Source organism: Cupressus sempervirens, chromosome 6, assembly GCF_028749045.1.
Source record: "Cupressus sempervirens isolate cs-2001-9-10 chromosome 6, ASM2874904v1, whole genome shotgun sequence".
NCBI classification, from domain to species: Eukaryota; Viridiplantae; Streptophyta; class Pinopsida; order Cupressales; family Cupressaceae; genus Cupressus; species Cupressus sempervirens.
In genome coordinates this window covers 510230146-510248760 of record NC_143123.1, presented here as the reverse complement: position 1 = coordinate 510248760, position 18615 = coordinate 510230146, and the positions used below count along the sequence as shown (strand labels likewise).

Genomic DNA, 18615 nt, shown 5'->3' with positions numbered 1-18615 from the left:
TCACCTCCTCCAAAAATGACTTAGTAAAGGTTGAAAAATCTGTAAACCAATCATGCCTATAAAGTGAAACTTTGAGAAACACCATATGGAAAAACCTATATACCAGGCAAAATATTTCACATGGTCTATAGGGTCTTTTAGCCATTAAGGCATAAAAGGCATTCTCTTTCTGTTGTGTGTGCGCAATGTTAGAGTAAATAATTATTTACGCTTTTACTTAGGTTAATGCATTTATTTAATAGTTGTAGTTTAGGAGTTGTTGACAACACGGGAGTTTGTTTCTATCTAAGTCATATTTATCTCCTCACCTTGATCGAGGACATTCCACCTTTTGTGGACGTATGCTTAGTTGTCAACCTTATCTCCTAGCATCTTCTAGCTTGTTCTACAAGCTTCCTTGAGGCCTTTATATTCGGGCTCTCTCATTGTGTTTTCTCAACTCATTTTTTCAAGGCGTATTGTATAGCCATACATCTTTCTTTGTTTGCAATATCTTTTCGCTCAGTCCGTTTAGTTTTTCCAAGCTCCACCTCTTCCTTCTTTGGTTTCCCTTCGACAGGCTATTTGCATGTAAATGATCTTGGCAAGCTGTGAAATTAGCTTTCATCAACTTCTACATGGTATCAGAGCCTCCCTGTTGCTTCTAGTTTGAAGGATTTTTGAAGCCACGATTCGGAGACACAAATCCTAGTTTGTTTATTATTTTTTTCTTTAATTGGGGGGAAGAGCATTTTTTCGGAGCACTTTGGGTTTAAACAGACGCTGCCATTAAGTTTAGAAGGCCCGTTACAGTCAGGATCCTTCTTTGGTTTCCCTTCGATAGGCTATTTGCATGCAGATGCTCTTGGCAAACTGTGAAGTTAGCTTTCATCAACTTCTAAATGATATGAGAGCCTCCTTGTTGCTTCCAATTTGAAGGATTTTTTAAGCCGCAATTTAAAGACACAAATCCTAGTTTGTTTGTGATTTTTTCTTCAATTGGGGGGAAGAGCGTTTTTTCGGAGCACTTTGGGCTTAAACAAATGCTACCATTGAGTTCAGAAGGCTCATTACAGTCAGGATCCATATAAAAATTTTCGATTTTGGAGAAAGTTGATCCGGGAGGCAAATTTTGTTTTGTTTGGGAGGCTGTACAGACCGGTAAACCCATTTATTGCGTGTTTTTTACAAAATTTTAGCAACGTCGGGCGCACCTCGGCATTGCCACCGCACCACCAGCGCTCGGCCCGGATGTCGCCACAACTGTGGGGCAGCCGTTACTTGGCCGCTGTTCTGTGGCCATTGCTGCTTGGCCGGCCCGTTGCCCTCCGACGACGCCCCCAGCGTCCGCCACCTACACCGGACTTCTCTGCCCCTAACAGCTGTTCAGTCGCCTGTGGTCGCTCCGCTCCACCCACCTGCAGCTAGTTGGACCAACCTGCGGGTGCCACGTTGGTACTTGCTGCGTGGCCCTTGCCACATCAGCCCGCCACATTAGCTTCCTGCAATGTGGATGCCACGTGGCACTCTTTTTTGCTGCGATGGCCCCCTGGCCATCAATTTTAATGAGTGACTTGTTGACATCAACACCCCATCATCACACCTACAGTCTCTCCAGGGTCCTTTTTGATCTACTTGTGGTTTTTTGGCCATAACTTGAGCATACAGAGGTATTTTTCCAATTTGAAAGAAGTGTCGGAAAGCTGGTTTCGAGATAGAGACATTGGTGAGTATTTTCAAGTTTTGATGCAGTTTTGTTGCCCATTTTTGCAGTTGAAGTCCGAAGTTCTGTTTTTCACTTCGGCAAACTTTTTTTGTGCGTCCCAGCTCCGTTTTTTTTTTTAGAAATGCTGACATTTCCTTTAGATTTTGCCCCATGCTCTTTGTATCATGTTTTTGGTGTTTTTGCTCTATGGTAGATATCTTGGGTGTTCCAGGTCTGAGGATCGTTATTATGGCATGGGATCTTTTGTTTTGGGCTATACTATCTTTTGTATAAGCTTTTTTCCTTTTCTGATAATTGTTGATATCATTTGTAAGCATCTTTATGCAAACGCACTGAGATAAAGTGCCACTCTTGCATTTTGGGTTCATGAACGTTGTTTTGAGACAGTTGTACTTGCACTATTTTATAAAGCACCATGGGGGGGTTAGTTGTTGCCATTTTTGTGCCCTCTTCCTTTGTCAAGTGAGTATCCCTTCCACGACATTAGCCCCATGAAAGTGTCGGTGACATGTGCCTTTATAGGTGTTTGTACCTCTTCCTCTCTCTCGTTGTTCTTGGTTCTTTCTTAGAGGATTTTGGCCCACTTTTTTAGTTGCTTGTCATTTCACCCCGTCTACATTAAGGGGGGTTATTCTGTTGTTCTAATGCTTCCTTGGTTCGATTGTTCGATAGTGTGAACTATGTATTCAATTTTTGACCCTATATACTAGGCGATTGCAGTTGCTAGCTACCTATGCATTTCGGTGAGATGGATCATCTACCATATAGACATGCTCGGTTCGTGCCTTATATTTTCCGTGGAGGTTACTCAGATCAACAGTTTTTTTCTGACAGTTTGCAACTTCTTCATGCTTCAGTGATGCTCTTCATGCTCTTCTCTTGTTCCTATTTTTTGGGACATTCCTCGAGTTGGAGGTTTCTTCAGTCCTTCACTAAGTTTTCTTACCTCTTTTTGGGGGAGGGTTTTTCGCATGTGGTTTTCTCTGTTTTCCCGTTTTTAGAGGTTGCATTTCTTTGCATTGTACATGGGTACCTAACATGGCCTTGTTGCGGGGACCCATTTTGTATTTCATCTTAGTTTTTGTGAGTTTAAGGCATTCCCCTAAGTTGCACTTAAGGGGGGGTGTTAGAGTAAATAATTATTTATTAATTATTTATGCTTTTACTTAAGTTTACTTAGGTTAATGCATTTATTTAATAGTTGTAGTTTAGGAGTTGTTGACAACACGGAAGTTTGTTCCTATCTAAGTCATACTTATCTCCTCACCTTGATCAAGGACATTCCACTTTTTGTGGATGTCTGCTTAGTTGTCAACCTTCTCTCTTAGCATCTTCTAGCTTGTTCTACAAGCTTCCTTGAGGCCTTTATATTCGGGCTCTCTCATTGTATTTTCTCAACTCATTTTTTCAAGGCATATTGTATAGCCATACATCTTTCTTTCTTTGCAATATCTTCTCTCTCAGTCCGTTTAGTTTTTCCAAGCTCCACCTCTTCCTTCTTTAGTTTCTCTTCGACAGGGTATTTGCATGCAGGTGATCTTGGCGAGCTGTGAAGTTGGCTTTCATCAACTTCTACATGCAACACCATAAGCTTTAGGTTATGACCCTCCTTGCTCCCACTGTACATAAGCCAATTGACTGCGACAATCCTTGAGCAAATGGCATATTTGTGGTATTAGTTATACAACAGCTTCTTCTTTGAACCATTTTGAGACTAACTAGAGCTCTTATACTAAGATGACTAAGAGTATTGAGATTTTCCTTAATCCTTGTGATAGGATTTGACTAAACAAGCTTGCTCTGAGGAGGACGAGATGGCATTGCTACCAAACTGTTGTTTCTAACGATCTTGCTACAGAATTTTGGTGCACAACTCTTGAAATTGTAGATCAACATTAGTAGAAGTAATGTTGATAGTCTCTATAAAGAGCTCATAAGATTTAGGTAGACTCTTTAAGGTGATGACTATCATATCTTCTTCTATTTTTTGACCAATAGCTTCAAGTTGATCTCAAATGTCCTTGATGTTCATGCGATTCTCTAGGAAGAACATGCATTCATCCATCATGATGGAGAATAACTGGTTGTTCAGAAAGAATGCTCGACTATTGTTAGATGTCTCATGCAACTCTAGATGCTGCTATGTTTGCTGCTGACTTGCCAGAAGTAATTCAAGGCAACTGATCATTTGTGACAGAGAGCTTGAGAAGCATAAAAAATTCTCTATTCCGGTCAGCAAACTTGTCTCGGTTGACATAGACTATGGTAGGATGAGTCTATCCCAAAACAAGTGTATCAAGGCAACGATATTTGAAGATTGTCAACATGAGCTGCTCCCAGGTGCTATAATTTTTGTTGTTGATTCTCTGATTGCCCTCCAACATTAAGTTGGTCAGTGATAAAAGCTTGCACATTTCCCAATTCACAAAAAACAAATATCAAAGAAGAGGCAAAAGTGCATAATTTGAAACACAAATACCGATACAAAAATAGAGGCAAATGTACATAAAGACTTTAAAAATAATGAAGTACGATTGACACTGATTTTGAGAAAAAATTCTGACGTCCCCCCAAATATCCGACAAAGACCTAGAAGAGATTTCAAAAGACTTAGAAGGAATCTAAAATCAGAATAAAATCCCAGTTGGTATAGAATTTGAGGCATAAAAACTTAGACACCTACTGACAATGAGCTAGTTGAGATCTCAAGACAGCTACAAAGAATCTAGAATTAGAGTTCGAATCTGACATGAAAAATGAGAGTTTTGAATGAAACCCCACTCGATTTAAGAAAGCTTAAAAAAATGACAGATTGCTGCTGGAAACTGCAAAAAATGGCAGAAAGATGCTTGTCACAACAAGAAACGACAACAAAGAGGGTCATTTTTTATTAGATCAACCACAGGATTGAAGCCAAAAAACGACATGATTTGCCCTTATTTTGGTTGAAAAAGGCTGTGCAGGATGCAAAAAAGTAGACTTCATGAGTTGCAAACAATGGCATTAATCATGATGTGAAAACCCTAGTTGGGCTTTTGATTTTTTTGTTCCGAAGGCAAACTAGAAGGAATTTGAATTTATTTAGCAAATCATTTCAATGAGGAATTTTTTTTTTTTTGAATAATATTAATCTCCTTTGATACCATATTACATAAGTAAATTGTAAATTATGTGTTGTATTGTTACTATTAACAAATGATCAAAGAAATCATTATAAAGAATTTTTAATAAGTACAAAATAGATAGTTTTTTCTAATATGAAACCTAAGAAGATTATTTACTTAATTTACATAATATACAAAAGGTGACTATTAAAGTAATATAATGATATTCTAATAATCCATGGCTCAACCGCGTAGGATTGTGAGATCTTGAATGCCCTACTTAGTATAATGATCAAATCATTGTACATTTGTTGGAGGTCTAGCCATGCCAGCTGCTTGGGTAACTTGGAGTAGTGAGCTTTGTTCATTTGCAACCACTTATGGTTGATCACACCATCACAATGGTCAATCCTAGTTGTTGAAACTCTACTCACCCCTTTGATTTCTTTATCATTGTTTCGTATGTTGGGATTCCAATCGTGCGCACAATCTCGAGTGGAGAAAGGTTTGCCAACACTTCACTATTTGGGTCTCTGATAGTTCTCTCTTCTGAATTGTAATGCCTCAAGAATTTAACAATCAACTCTACATGTTGGAAAGCTAGAAGAAAACCAGCTGCAACCACGATCCCACTCTTGACAATTTGAGTGGCTAAGTATATCAAATTGTAGTTTTTATACCCGATCATCCTCTTGTTGAATTCATTGATATCAAGACCACCTAGATTTGTGTCACCCACATTTTTCCGTTTTCAAACAATCCTTGATTACGAGTATAATCCCCTTTGTTCATTCTTGGTCAAGGCCAATGACACACTCATTCTTCCTGGTTCCACCATTCTACCTCCTACAAAATAGAATTAAAAAACATAAGCACATGCGAGGAATGAAAGCAGATTAAATTTCCCCCTCACAAAACAAATAAATTTGTCTTTGGAGAAGAGAAGTGTGAAAATTTGTTATAGAATCTCCACTCTATCTAGAAAGGGAATTTCTATCTCCTCAAGAAATCCAAGCCTTTCCCTTTGATTTTTCAAAATTACTATAAATTTCTTACCTTTGAATTTTAAAGCTTCTTTCTTGATTCTACGAACTCAATACGCTCTCTCTCTCTCTCTCTCTCTCTCTCTCTCTCTCTTTCTAAATTATCACACTTCTTCGAAAGCTTCTTCACAAACTCTTTTAAATTCTCCAAAATCTTCACCTCAACTTTTAGCTCTCTGACTCTTTGATGTGAAAGTGAAATGAGAATGCTTCTCTTATATAAAAACTCGATCCATGACCTTGCTAAATTAGTGATTAGTTAAATTTGGGCAACTGCATTAATTTTTTTTCCAGGTTTCTATTCCGGAGAATATTCTCTTACAAAAATTACTATTTGTCCGATAAGTTTCTATTGTTTTGTGAGAGATGCTATTTTGAGTATTTTAGCTTCATTGACAAGTTTTATCCATGCGTGCACTCGAATGGGTTGGAATTAAATATTTTGGCAATTAAACATTTCCGACCTCCTAAAAAAATATTGGATGTAAAAAAGTTCCAATATTTAATTAATTTCCAAAATAATTTACAAAAATTCACTTTCAATCCACTTTCATCATTTTCAATTTCAAATGTTTATTAGTTAAATATTGAATGTAAAACTTAATATTTGATAAAATTTCAACTTTATTCCCAATATTTATTATTTCCACTCTTTTGGTGTCATGTCCCCAATTTTCTGGTGACAGTTCGATTTAATTAATTTAATTAATGGTTGTCCAAGGACGACTAATTAGTTATTTTAATTAAATAAATAATTATTAAATAAGTAACTTTATATTTAATAAAGTGACTTGGAGTATTTAATAAAGTCACTTAAGAGATAAGATCAAAAAGTTCTAGAAGTCTCTGGAGAGGATGGAGGGAAAAGAATAAATAGGCACCCCGGGGCTCCATTCGAATCAGGCAGTTGATTATCTCTCTTTGTTTTCAGGTTGTGATTCAATCACGGGTGCATTGTGGAAACCTAGGGTTTCGGCAATTGTCACAGTTGGCCATTGAGAACGATAACTCTCAATTGGTACGCAATTTTGAGGGTGTGAAATATCATCTGAATTATTGCAGATTGGAGGTGACGCCGCAGTCATTTCATCGGAGCGAAATCTGTGGCCAAGGGCCAACGTGGAAGGAATATTGTGTGAATTATTTGTAGAATAGAGATAGCTGCAATATAGGACCGCCTTTGTTCGTTGTCAACCAAGATTGAGATCCATCCGTATCAGCAACGATTGGAAATATATAAATTGCATAAGCATTTAAAGTTCAAAGAACGGAGGACTTCTTATCAGCAAGCATTCCTGTTTAAATCAAAGTCTGAACCGAATTCTCTCAAGGTAGGCATCTTCTCTTTCATTGTTTACAGATCAGTAGGAAAAAGGGAAGTCGTGGGGTTTATGAAGGTGAACTAACCTCCGCTGCGGCTCTAAAGACCTGCTCAATTTCAAGCCACCGCTCCAATATTAATCCGACAGTAATCCTCCACTATCTCAGTGATATAATTTGCATTGTCTTCGACTACGGGTCACACACAAATCTCACACTTGGTGGCGGCTTATCTTGCACAGAGCACGGGGTCCCTTCTAAAGGCAATTCTAACAGTGTTGTTGATGGGGTAAATCCAGATCGAACCCAATGTATTCCGAATTGGTCTACATGGAAGTTTAAAACGCCAACCCAGTCCCTTGATCTACAAAAAGACACAGTACGAGCCGAGGAAAGTGTAGGCACAGATCGGAGACAATCAGCGAAACTTCTTAAGGAAACCCGTCCTCCTGTCCGCACACCCTCAGCCGAAAAACGGAGGTCAAGTCCCACGCTTTTGATTCGGGTTTCTCCCAACGGCCCTGGAACATCAACGGATTCCTTCCAGTGATCCTGCATCTACGGCGACAGAAAGTGGGAAATTCGGAGTTGATTGAAGAATTTATTAGCTGTTGCCAAGGATCCAATCTCATTACATTAAAAATCTGAATTGGGGGAATTTGTATGCATTTAAGAGTCTGCCGATTCATTCTATGGTAGCGTTTGAACATTCTCAAGGTGGGTTTTTGCTTGTGGAGAAGTCTGCATTCATTCGTGAATGGCTGTGTGCAATGACAAGGGCCGCGTTCCAATATAGGAGGCCTGTGATAGGCCATACATACACAATTTCTGGCTGTTAAATGTGTTGCTAGTAAGAGTTGCAAGCAGCAGGCACACTATTCTGTCCATCGCGAGTGTTGCAGGGAATGACCTGTGATCGCTGGAGCAATTTTCAAATCTCATGTCAAGTACTTTCAGTAATCATTCTCCAGTATAATTACTTAGTGTTTTCAGTTCAGTAAGGACAGAGCTCGATTGAAGTTTTAGTATTTTGGTGTTTAAGAGGCAAATATCCTGTCGGGGATATTTCATTTGGTGCCATCAATATAGGTTGAGCCAATGATCTCATCAAGTATCAGTGTAGTTTCTGAATTGTTATTCTGCTTATGTAATCTTATTCCGATGTTCTTGTATCAGTATAGCTTATTCTGATGTCCAGTCTGTCTAATCGACACTTGTTTTCCCAATGGTCTTGTATAACTGTGTTCAACATTTTCATTGGCATCAGATATCCCGCTGTTCTTTTTCTCTACTTAATGGCATAACTTATTCCGATGTTTCTATAGGGTGCGGAGTATGTTTAAATTTGTCTCCTCGCAGAGTAAAGCTATTCTGATCATCGCCAAAAGATCTCCTGATATAGTTTTACTGCTTCACCATATGTTATTCCGATAAGTCCATCAGGTATCGGAGAAGTGTTCACTTTGTCTGGCTGACTACATGAGCTATTCTGATGATTACTATCAGGGAGGATTTCTCCACTAATCTTTCTTTATCATTTGAATTTTGGGGTTTCCATTGGTGTAAGTATTTCTGACTGATCCATCGGGGGTCGGTGCAATTTCTAGTTTCTTTCTCCAATAGTGTATTACCATCCCAATGAGCCTTTCGAGGTATGTTGTCCCGATCCCAACTTTTTGCCTGTTGATTCCATTGTTGGTGTATATCTTGCCGATTTTGTATTTTTAACTCCTGTGCAACTTATCGGAGTATGTCATTCCTATTGTTCTGCAACCTTGGTTCATTTGCATGCCATTGGAGTAAGTTTTTCCTATAATGAAAAGTTCATCGGTATAATTCCAGAGAAGTCCAAATAGTTCGATTCAAAGATCAAAACTGCTTATTCCAGTGCCTGGGTTCCATGCCATTGCCTAAATTCTATCCCAATGGGATGAACTTTTAGGGCTACATCGGACAGAACCAATGTCCTATCAAATGTTCGTATCATTCAATCTTGTACATGGAGAAAAACTGCAGTTAACTATTCTTTTAATAATGACATCAGTCTAATTGGGAAAATATCAAAGAATATCATAAGAATCTGTAAATTTTCATGGCATATGAATGTACATAGAATGCATAAGAACAATCAGATCGATACAAGAATGCCCCAATGTAAAGAAATTATGATTTAAAAGTACTTGCCTGAAATGATTCTGCATCTGCGAATTGTAAAACACATACATACCTGGAGATCCACCACTTGGCATATGTATTAACAGCTATTTTGGGAAGTTGAAAATAGAAGCACCTATTTGATCATAGACGATGCACATGATAGTATGGAGAAAATTTGCTTCTGGGCATGGAATCTGGAACTCTAAATTTTGCAAAAATTTAGGGTTCCAATACAATCCACTCATAGTCCTCCTCAGTGAAGACAAGATTGGTAGATGCAGTGAGCGATTCAGACTCTGGATCAATTTATGCTGGATGGATCAGTGATGCAAAAGAAAAAAGAAAAAAGGAAAAAGTAAGTGTTCTATCTTTATTTTTTATTGGCAACCTGTGTGGTTGCCTTGGCATGGATCATGACCCACAGACCCAACAGGTCATATGGCATGACCAGCAGGCTCTGCAAGCCATGTAGGTCATATGGCATGACCCGCAGTTTCTGCAAGCCATGCAGGTCATATGGCATGACTTGCAAGCCATGCAGGTCATGGCTCATGACCTGTCGGTCATCTGGCCGGGTCATGAAAACCCCCCAGACTTGACTCAGCTTGTGGGTAGTTAATATCCACATAACTCGTCGCTGGTTAAAAAACATTGGATGATATATATATATATATATATACCTAGGCCTTAAATACCCTCACGGATAGAGAATAAGCACTAATAGTAGCAGAAAGCCAAGTGATGGAAGTTAGGTAGTCCCCCCTAAGGTAGTAACAGTGACCGGTACTGCCTCGGAGTATATATATCAGTGTAACACGAATACTTGCCCCCTCCCTAAACCCCCTGTCCCCAAGATGGGGACTTAGTGCCCCCTGTCCCCCCACCACTGTCTTCCTGCCACCAAGCTGCTGCCGGGATGCGGGGACAGGCCAACATTCACATGACGTCTGACTGTCTTGAGGATGTCTGCACATCTTTGTCCCCCTTCAAGATAAGACTATAGCAGCTAGAGATGCAGGGCTGATTGGGGTTCCTTTGGTGGATCTTAATCGTGAGGAGTCCAATAGTTCCAGTAATGAGGAGTTTGCCTTGGGGGATGATCAGATGCCTTATCACTACATTTTGACCTGATTTTTTACTTGTTTTGATATCATGCTACTCATTGTAATTATCTTTATGATATTTTTTATATGATATAAATCATTATTTTACTATTTGCTAGTAGTTCTAATTTTAAAGAGTAATTGGTAACTATGCAAAATGAAAACCTCAATGCTTAATGTTCATGTATATGGGTATTTTGCAATTTTGCTATGTTCAAGTATTCTGTATTATTAGTTTTTATATTGTTATACAACATTTCATAACTAGCATTCCAAGTCCTAAATGTATAAGTATATTACAGTACCAACCGCCCCTCCCACCCCTTTCTGTCGTCCCCAAATTGAAGCACTTTTTGTTTCTGTCTTGATGTCCCCCAATACCTGTGTTACACTGATATTATGATATACGAATAATTTTCTTTTTTAAAATGACTTACCGGCGCTAGTTTCTGCTGCTTGGTGGCAGCTATGAGCGCAACTCATTTGCACAAATTTTTATGTCTACTTTAAGACATTGATTCCTGTAAGATTGATGTTGAACTCATAGGCTAGAAATACACTTGGTAATAAAATTGATTGCACTGCATTCCTGTGGAAACCAAATAGATCTAGTAACTAGATGTGTCAATCAGCTTTCATCCCATATGCAATTATTTCCTCGAAAAATAAGATACCCTAAAGTCGAAGAGATGCTTCTCTGTTGGAGTTCTGTTTACCCTCCATCTGCTAGTATGTATTCAATTTGATCACTATCAATTGGGGTTAGTAGGTGGAAAGTGGGTTCAAACAGAGTCAACCTAGGAAGTGGGTTCAAACAGAGTCAACCTAGGAAATATAGGCAAATTCATAAACAAAAGTAACCACCTTTGAGACTGAAGTATGCCACTAAAGGTTTTACAAAAATTTTTGCTACACTAACAGGTGATGGATAAAAGGCCTCAGTAAATGGATGCACCAAGTTATGTGCATGCACAAACAAACAAAAAGTTATAAACTAATAAAGAATAATACTTGCATCTGGATTCTAAATACAATCAAGGGCACATATGGAAAATACTTTGAAAACAATAAAATCCTTTTTTATGTAACATGATCAGATTGTTGATAGATTATAGGGCAGTATCGTAATTATCAGACTTATAAGAATAATAGAGAGCACGTGGGGGAGAGATACACTGGATATATACTAGGTGATTGTAAAACTAATGTGTATGGAAATGTCACAGAGATTGATGGGAAATAAATCCCATGAGAAATACCATTGACATGTCTACAAGTAATACATTTAATATTTAATGCCATTTTAAAGTTTTTTCTTCAGTGTTACTGTATTTTGTAAGTTTATATCTTTGGCCTTTGGATGTTGGAAACATAAATTTCAACCTATACTAAGTTTGTAAGGCTTCTTGAACAACATATTCATAAATAAAGTTACCTTGTTCAATGTGTTTTTGTGTGATTTTTCCTGTATCACCAAATCAATGATTCTATAATTGTTTTCCTCATGATATTTTTTTTGTTTTCTGAATACTGACTATTATTCAGTGACCTTTGATTGTGAATACAGCTTTGTTTGCCGTATGGCTGCTGGACCTGTTTACAGAGGGAAAAATCAATGTTTTAGGGTTTTAGCATTTCGAGATGTTACTAAAAAAGATGATTCTAGTGGAGCAGAAGATCCAGAATCGGAACCTCCCCAAATATCATTATCCTCTGATTGGCAAGTAATGAAAGAGATCAAACAAAACTCTTTTAGGACATTATGCAGATTTCCAGGTTGGTTCAGCAAGCTGCAAGACCAGAAATTTATTCTACGAGCTAACGAAATTTTACAAAAGCCCATAGCCCGATTGAAATTGCTAGAGGGAGATCAGATTGTGAAGGAACTTCGAGAGGAGGAATTTGGTCATCGCATTATGAAGTTATGGCAGGATTCTGAAGTGTGGGTCAAGTGGCCGGCGGTGATAACGTAAGTTTGAAACCCAAGTGATTTACTGTTTAGCCCAATAATAATGCTGAAGCAACCCTTTTACTATTTTGTCAGGGGAAAGGACAAGATGTGGGCTAGAATCATGTTGTTCAATTTTTTTTAAGATTCTTCATTTCCTTGGAAAGCATAGTAGTTGATTTTTATTTGCACTAAAATAAACACCTTCCACTTTTCTCTATTTTGTAAATACAAGGATTTAAGCTTTGTCATGTTTGAGTATGCTCTAAAATCCGACAGATCCACACAGCAACAATAATACCTTAAAATTATAATGATATTAGATAACATCTATTAATATCTAATGGTTATCTATTTGTAATCTATTGTAAATATTGGAATGTTTCTAATATTTAGTTAGCCTATATTCAATTGTTAGTTTTCTATTAGCTAAAATGGAATGTTTCTATTCTTTACAATTGTTTCCTAAGGAAACATTGTTCATTTTTTTTAATATATTGATATATTGATCATTATTAATAACAAGCAAGTATTTTACCAGTTACTTTGTAATATGGTATCAGAGCCACTATTCAGAATTTTTTTTGAAAAAAATTTAAATTTCTTGTTCGAACTTAACAGAGCAATATTTGTTGAGATAATTTTTTCTAGCAATCTGCTTCAAGCTAGGTTTTTTGTCTGCTGCTAACGGCCATTATTCTACAACTGCCGTTTGTATCCCTGCAATTTTTTTGCTGCTCACGTCTGGAAAAATCGTGCCATTTTTTTTTGGTCGTTTTTCCTCTGGTCATGTCTGTTGGGCAGTATTTTTTGGGTGCCATAACTGCTGCAAATTGCAACCCTACTTATAGTTTATTACCTTTGCAAATCACGGCATTTTTTTTTGGCTCAAATCATCGTTTTTTTGAAGCTCTATAATCCGTGTGCCATTTTTTCCTTTTTTGAGGTTTTTTGCAGCCTCCAATCACCATTGCTGGAGGTGCTTAGGGTTTTCCAACCTTCTATTCTTCATGCACACCTCAAATCCGACCTAGAAAAGATGTTTTTCTTCGTTTCTGCCATTTTTTTTTGTAGCTAGGGCCATTTTTTGGTTGAAACCCAAGTTTTTTGTATTGAATAAAAAATATTTTACAGATTCTTGGTGGGTTTTTTGACATCTCAACTGTTTTGTCTGTTTTTTTGGGTGCCTCGCTTTTTGTGCATCAATTTTCGAGCCAGCGGATGACAACATATTCTTTTTTGATTTTTCAAGCTCTCTTCTGGGTACCCCTTCAATTTTTCTGGGTCTTCCGTTTTTTTTGCCTCAAAGTACATGCCGTCACAAATTTTCACACTTTTTCATTGAAAAACATGCTATGGCATCTTTGACTAAAATTTCCTGCTCAAGACCAATTCAAGATTGAATGGTCGGAATTATGGCACACGGAAGTAGCAGATAGTAGCAATCTTTGAATATCATAAGATTGTTCTGGGTGTTGCAAAGCGTTTGACTACAACTGGTACTAATTAGGATGCATGGGATCTAAATAATTGGGAGATGGTGATGCCTCTGAAATTTTCCGTAGTTGACGATCAGCTCCCTCAAATTCCATCTGGCAAAATAGTTGCCAAGATATGGGAGCATCTCAAGAAACTTCATGAGACTTCAGACAAAAGAAAAGCCTGCTTTCTCAAGAACACTCTGTTTTCTTTTATCATGGATGAGCAGAAATCACTCTAGGAATACCTGAATAGGATTCAAGAAATGTGTGATCAGTTGCTTGCCATTGGGGAAGAGGACATTGTGGTCATCACCCTCAGGAGTTTACCCAAGTCCTACGTGCATTATATTGACTCTCAACATTACTTCTACTAGTGTTGATTTGAAGTTCATAGATCTCTGCATACTTCTGCTTCAGCAAGATCGGTGGAAATAACAGTTCGGTAGCAGTTCCAACTCAAAATATGCATGTCACTACAGTTCGAACTAATAGTATCATAGGAAGCCGCTTTTATAGCTGGGGCATTGGTAAACCCTTGTATAGTACCGCAAATAATGTTATGGTAAACTTCTGATGTGGTAGCTATTGTGTAGAAAAAAGATGAGTGGATCTCATAGCAAGGATGACTAAAATGGTGTACTTAGAACCAAAGAATGTTGCCATCATAAAAAAATATTGATATGATTATTGTCAAATGATTTTGGCATCAGTCATCTGTAAATCATAAATAACTTAATAAGCCAAATGAATCATGATATATAGGAAATCTTTTGGTCTTGTGGAGCTTTTGAGTTGTCATTGCTTATCATATTCTGGGACCCACCAAAGCTGTTAAGCTAGCATTCACTTAAGTTGGCATAGACCTATGTGGTATTGATCGATTTTTTTGACTGACCTGTGTCAAAGGACATTTGGTGTAATGGCATAGTCATGTTGTAAGCACTTGATGGTGCTGAGTTCAAATCTATTCAATACAAAAATTATGATATATGTTTTGCTTAAGTAAGCTGAGAATGAGTAACATGCTGCACATCACCAAGCTGAAAAACAGAATGTGAAACATCATCTTGATTCTTGACATGTTTTAGCTACTTGCAATTTTGACTGGATGAAAATGGAGTCTCAGCTTTCACACAATTCGGCTTAGTTATGTGAATCTACTATTATATAAAACTTCTCGTTTGCTTAAATTTTCTCCCACACAGCTTTGAGTACTAAACCATATCTCTACAAAATTTTAATTTCTATTACTTGACTGATGTTTTGACCGGTATAGTATGTGCATACTCATTTTTAATGATTAGAACACTTTCTAATGGTCAGAAGAAGATTAGAGCTTTTTGAGGTCTCCTCAAGCCTTTAAAACCTGGAAATGATAGCTATTTATGATGCATAAAAGGGAAATCTGTTCTTTATAAGAGCCTTTTACCTGAAATTTTTTCCTCCACATCCTTGTTTGCAATTTTTGTTTAGAATCCAATGGCCAGTGTTTAATACTTATTCATTTTGTCTCTGTGCAGTCTTACATGGTGTTTTGCTATTACGGTTCGTTATGGAATTGGGGCTTCAAGTGATCTACTACCTTTATGGCTTATAGCGCCTTTCTTCATGGCTGCTCTTATCAAGTCATTTCTGGCTCTTTATTATCTGTGTGTCCAAATTACAATCAATATTGTGCCTATTGGAAGGAAAATACTTGCAAAATTCATGGAGGCAATGCACAATCGTGTACTAGCTGTGCAAGCTTTACAGGCTAGATGGGTTGAACGTATAGTCTACATCCAGAGTGGGAAATTCATACAAGTCTGGAGGGAGAGGTTCAATGAATATAAAGTGCTGAAAACAGATGAATTTTATGATTATATGGACTATTGGTGGATCAAGTGGCGCCAAGTTAAGCGATTCTTGAAGAAGATACTCTGATTCAAATGTTTAGCATATGTTTGAAGGAAATGGGGGATGTGTTGTATGGGTTTTGGTGCTGTGAAGTTTCTCTTTCACGACCACACATAGTTTTAGGTGCAAGGTCTGTCAACATAGTCATGAGGCTTGAATCTGTGTGACCAGTCTTAAGCGTAGTTTTAGGAGCAGGATTTGTCAACTTAATTGTGAGGCCTGAATTCTGAGTGACCAGTCTTTAGCTATGCCTGGAAATTGTGTATGCAGAAGGCAATTGAATCTGATGCAGTTCAAAATGTGCGAGCTCATAGAGAAAAGAGGCAACATATCTGATGGAAATATTTTTTCAATTTTGCAGCACTGCTCAACCTTTTTTGCATAAATCAATACCAACAAATTGGCGTCTAATTAGATGACTGAGGGCTTCTATTGTGTGCTGCTATTTGACCATGCTCTCATTGTTATTTATGTGCTATTTTCTCCACAAAGCAAATTTTATATGCAATTTATTCTGTTGAGGTTATTTTATGTTCACAGTAGTTGCCAAATAGAGTGCTGACCTTCATAGAGCAGTGTCCTTACTAGTGAATTCTACAAAGGGCATTGGAGTAAAAGTTTGCTAAATTGTATCAACGGATAATACCTCGAATTACAGCTTTCAAGGTGGTCATTGGCCCAAGACATTTGAACCTATCTGAAAGAAGCTGCATATTTATAGAATTACTGGTTGTCTTTTTAAAATGAAAATCAATCCTAAACTTCAAATTTTTTAACATGAAATTACTTAAAAGATGTGGGGAAAAAGGTTTTGCATTCATACCTCCACTCCAGTTTCATTGCAATGAATTTGTTCATGTTTTTGGTGCTTGGGTTCAGTTAACATGAAGCTTCTCTACATCAGCACTGTTGCCTCCTCACTAAATCCACTTCATCATGTAGCTGTTGATGGTTGCTAACACTTGATTGCAGATTTTCAATGGTCACTTTATTTTCTTGAAGAAGCCTTCTCTATATTGTCTATTTTCATTTTAGATTGTTCGTATGGTGAGATTAAACTTTGAGCAAGTGGGGATGACCGTTGAGCTTCTAAATATATTTCCCATTACAAAATCAACATTTTAAACAGACTAGAAAATCAGACTTAAAATTGAATATTATTGGAAAGCCCCATATATTGCTCTTAGCTTAAGTGTCTCTCGTTCACTCTTTACATTTCCACAGAATTGTTAAGTAATTTTTCCAAAATCCCCCACTAGGATTTGGACAATATGAAATGCTAAACCTAGCAAATGTCTGGGAATGGTAGAGGCTCAAAGAATCTTTAATTAGGGTTGTTTTTCCTATTCATCTAGTATACACACTTGAAATAAACACCTGCACCCTTTAAACAGGCTATACAGATGATGTAAATGCAACCTAAATTTCTTGCCTGTTGAAGGTGACAGTTTTTTATTACTCATGATTTTGTAAACTCAGGATAAGCATGTAAAGGAAAAATAATGAAGAATACACACTAAGTAATACACATAATCAGTCAGACTGAAAATAGTGAGGGAAGGCAAGGTAGAAAACCTAAAGATTAAGAAGCATTTTGTGAAAGACAAATCATTAGATTGTTGTTGAAGGGTCCAATGGTAAAAAAATGGAAGTTCATAATTTTTACTCAATTTCTGACATGTGCAACTGTCATTTCTATAGATCAGTATCTTTTTGGAGAGCAAAGGTTTCCATAGCTCAGTTGAGGATTGGTTCACTTTGTCTTCAATGTGAAACAAGTAGATAGGAAAGCAAAACAAATGGTATGGGGAGAGAGAGTTTGTGTAGCAGAAAGGGGAAAACATGTTATTTTGGAATATAAAGCTTACGCTGACGTCTAGGTCAACTACACAAGTATTTTAGTAGCAATTTTATTTTAAGATCTATTTAGCAAAGAGAGGGTTGAGAGAATGGAGGGTTAGCATCAAATTGAATGGCAGGAGATCAGTTTTTAATGAAACCAAATGTGACAGGTTCTGCTGCCCCATAAACCATCTCTTGCCTTGTGGATGTCAAGAACTGCCAATTCTAGTTCACTATACCAAATTTAGAAAGTACACACACAGAGTTAAAATTAAAAAGAACCAAGAGAAAAGGGAGTTGAAAAATAAAACGATAAGGAGAGTCTAACAAGAGTTAATAGAACAGTGAACAGACAAATGCAAATATCACAGGTTTGACTGTGTAACATCCATGATGATAAAAGAGCAATAACAAAGTGGCAGAAATAAAATATAATGAAAGGTTATGAGAAAGTAACTTGAGAATGTTAAAAAGATTTTCTCAAATACATAGGACAGAGACAGTGATGAGAGCAATATGTTCAGATTTATTAATAGAGTCCAAACAAACAGTAAAAGACTAGAGCAAAGATTAGAAGTGGGAAAGAACGAGTTATCTGGAGTCTGGACCATATTAACACAGGCTAACAAAAAAAGGAAATGTTTGTAATGTCCCGTAAATAATTCAGCAATCCCGTAAAAACAGCTTCGAAATCAATGTAAATTGCGGCATTTATTTTATTCCAAAGGGTGACACAATTAGGCTGTATATTTATCTTCAAACTCAATTTTGATTGCCAGAATTCAAATTTATTCCACAATGAGCATTTCAGTACAATGTACATAAATGTATTTCCTAGAAAGTGTAATAAGAAGATTTTGGTGCACCTGTTAAATAGATTGAAGAATATTAAACCCTCTGATGTCTGCCACTATGTGCCTGGCTGGGCTTAATCAGCACTCAAAGCCGACTGCTTTGGTGGCTGTTGTGGGCCTCTTCACTCTGTAATAGTGAACACTGTCGCTACGGTGAGTGGT

The 18615-nt window shown here is 37.4% G+C and overlaps 1 protein-coding gene across 1 annotated transcript in view; it reads left to right on the top strand.

Annotated features, from left to right (window-relative positions):
- Positions 1-16171, top strand: part of EMB2759 (embryo defective 2759) — a 38517-nt gene extending 22346 nt beyond the window's left edge. Inside the window, exons 3-4 of the mRNA XM_089788733.1 lie at positions 12000-12401; positions 15382-16171. Coding sequence (XP_089644859.1) covers positions 12000-12401; positions 15382-15784 — 805 coding nt within the window. The 3' untranslated portion in view covers positions 15785-16171. The remainder of the gene's footprint in view (positions 1-11999; positions 12402-15381) is intronic.
- Positions 16172-18615: the final 2444 nt, after the last annotated feature.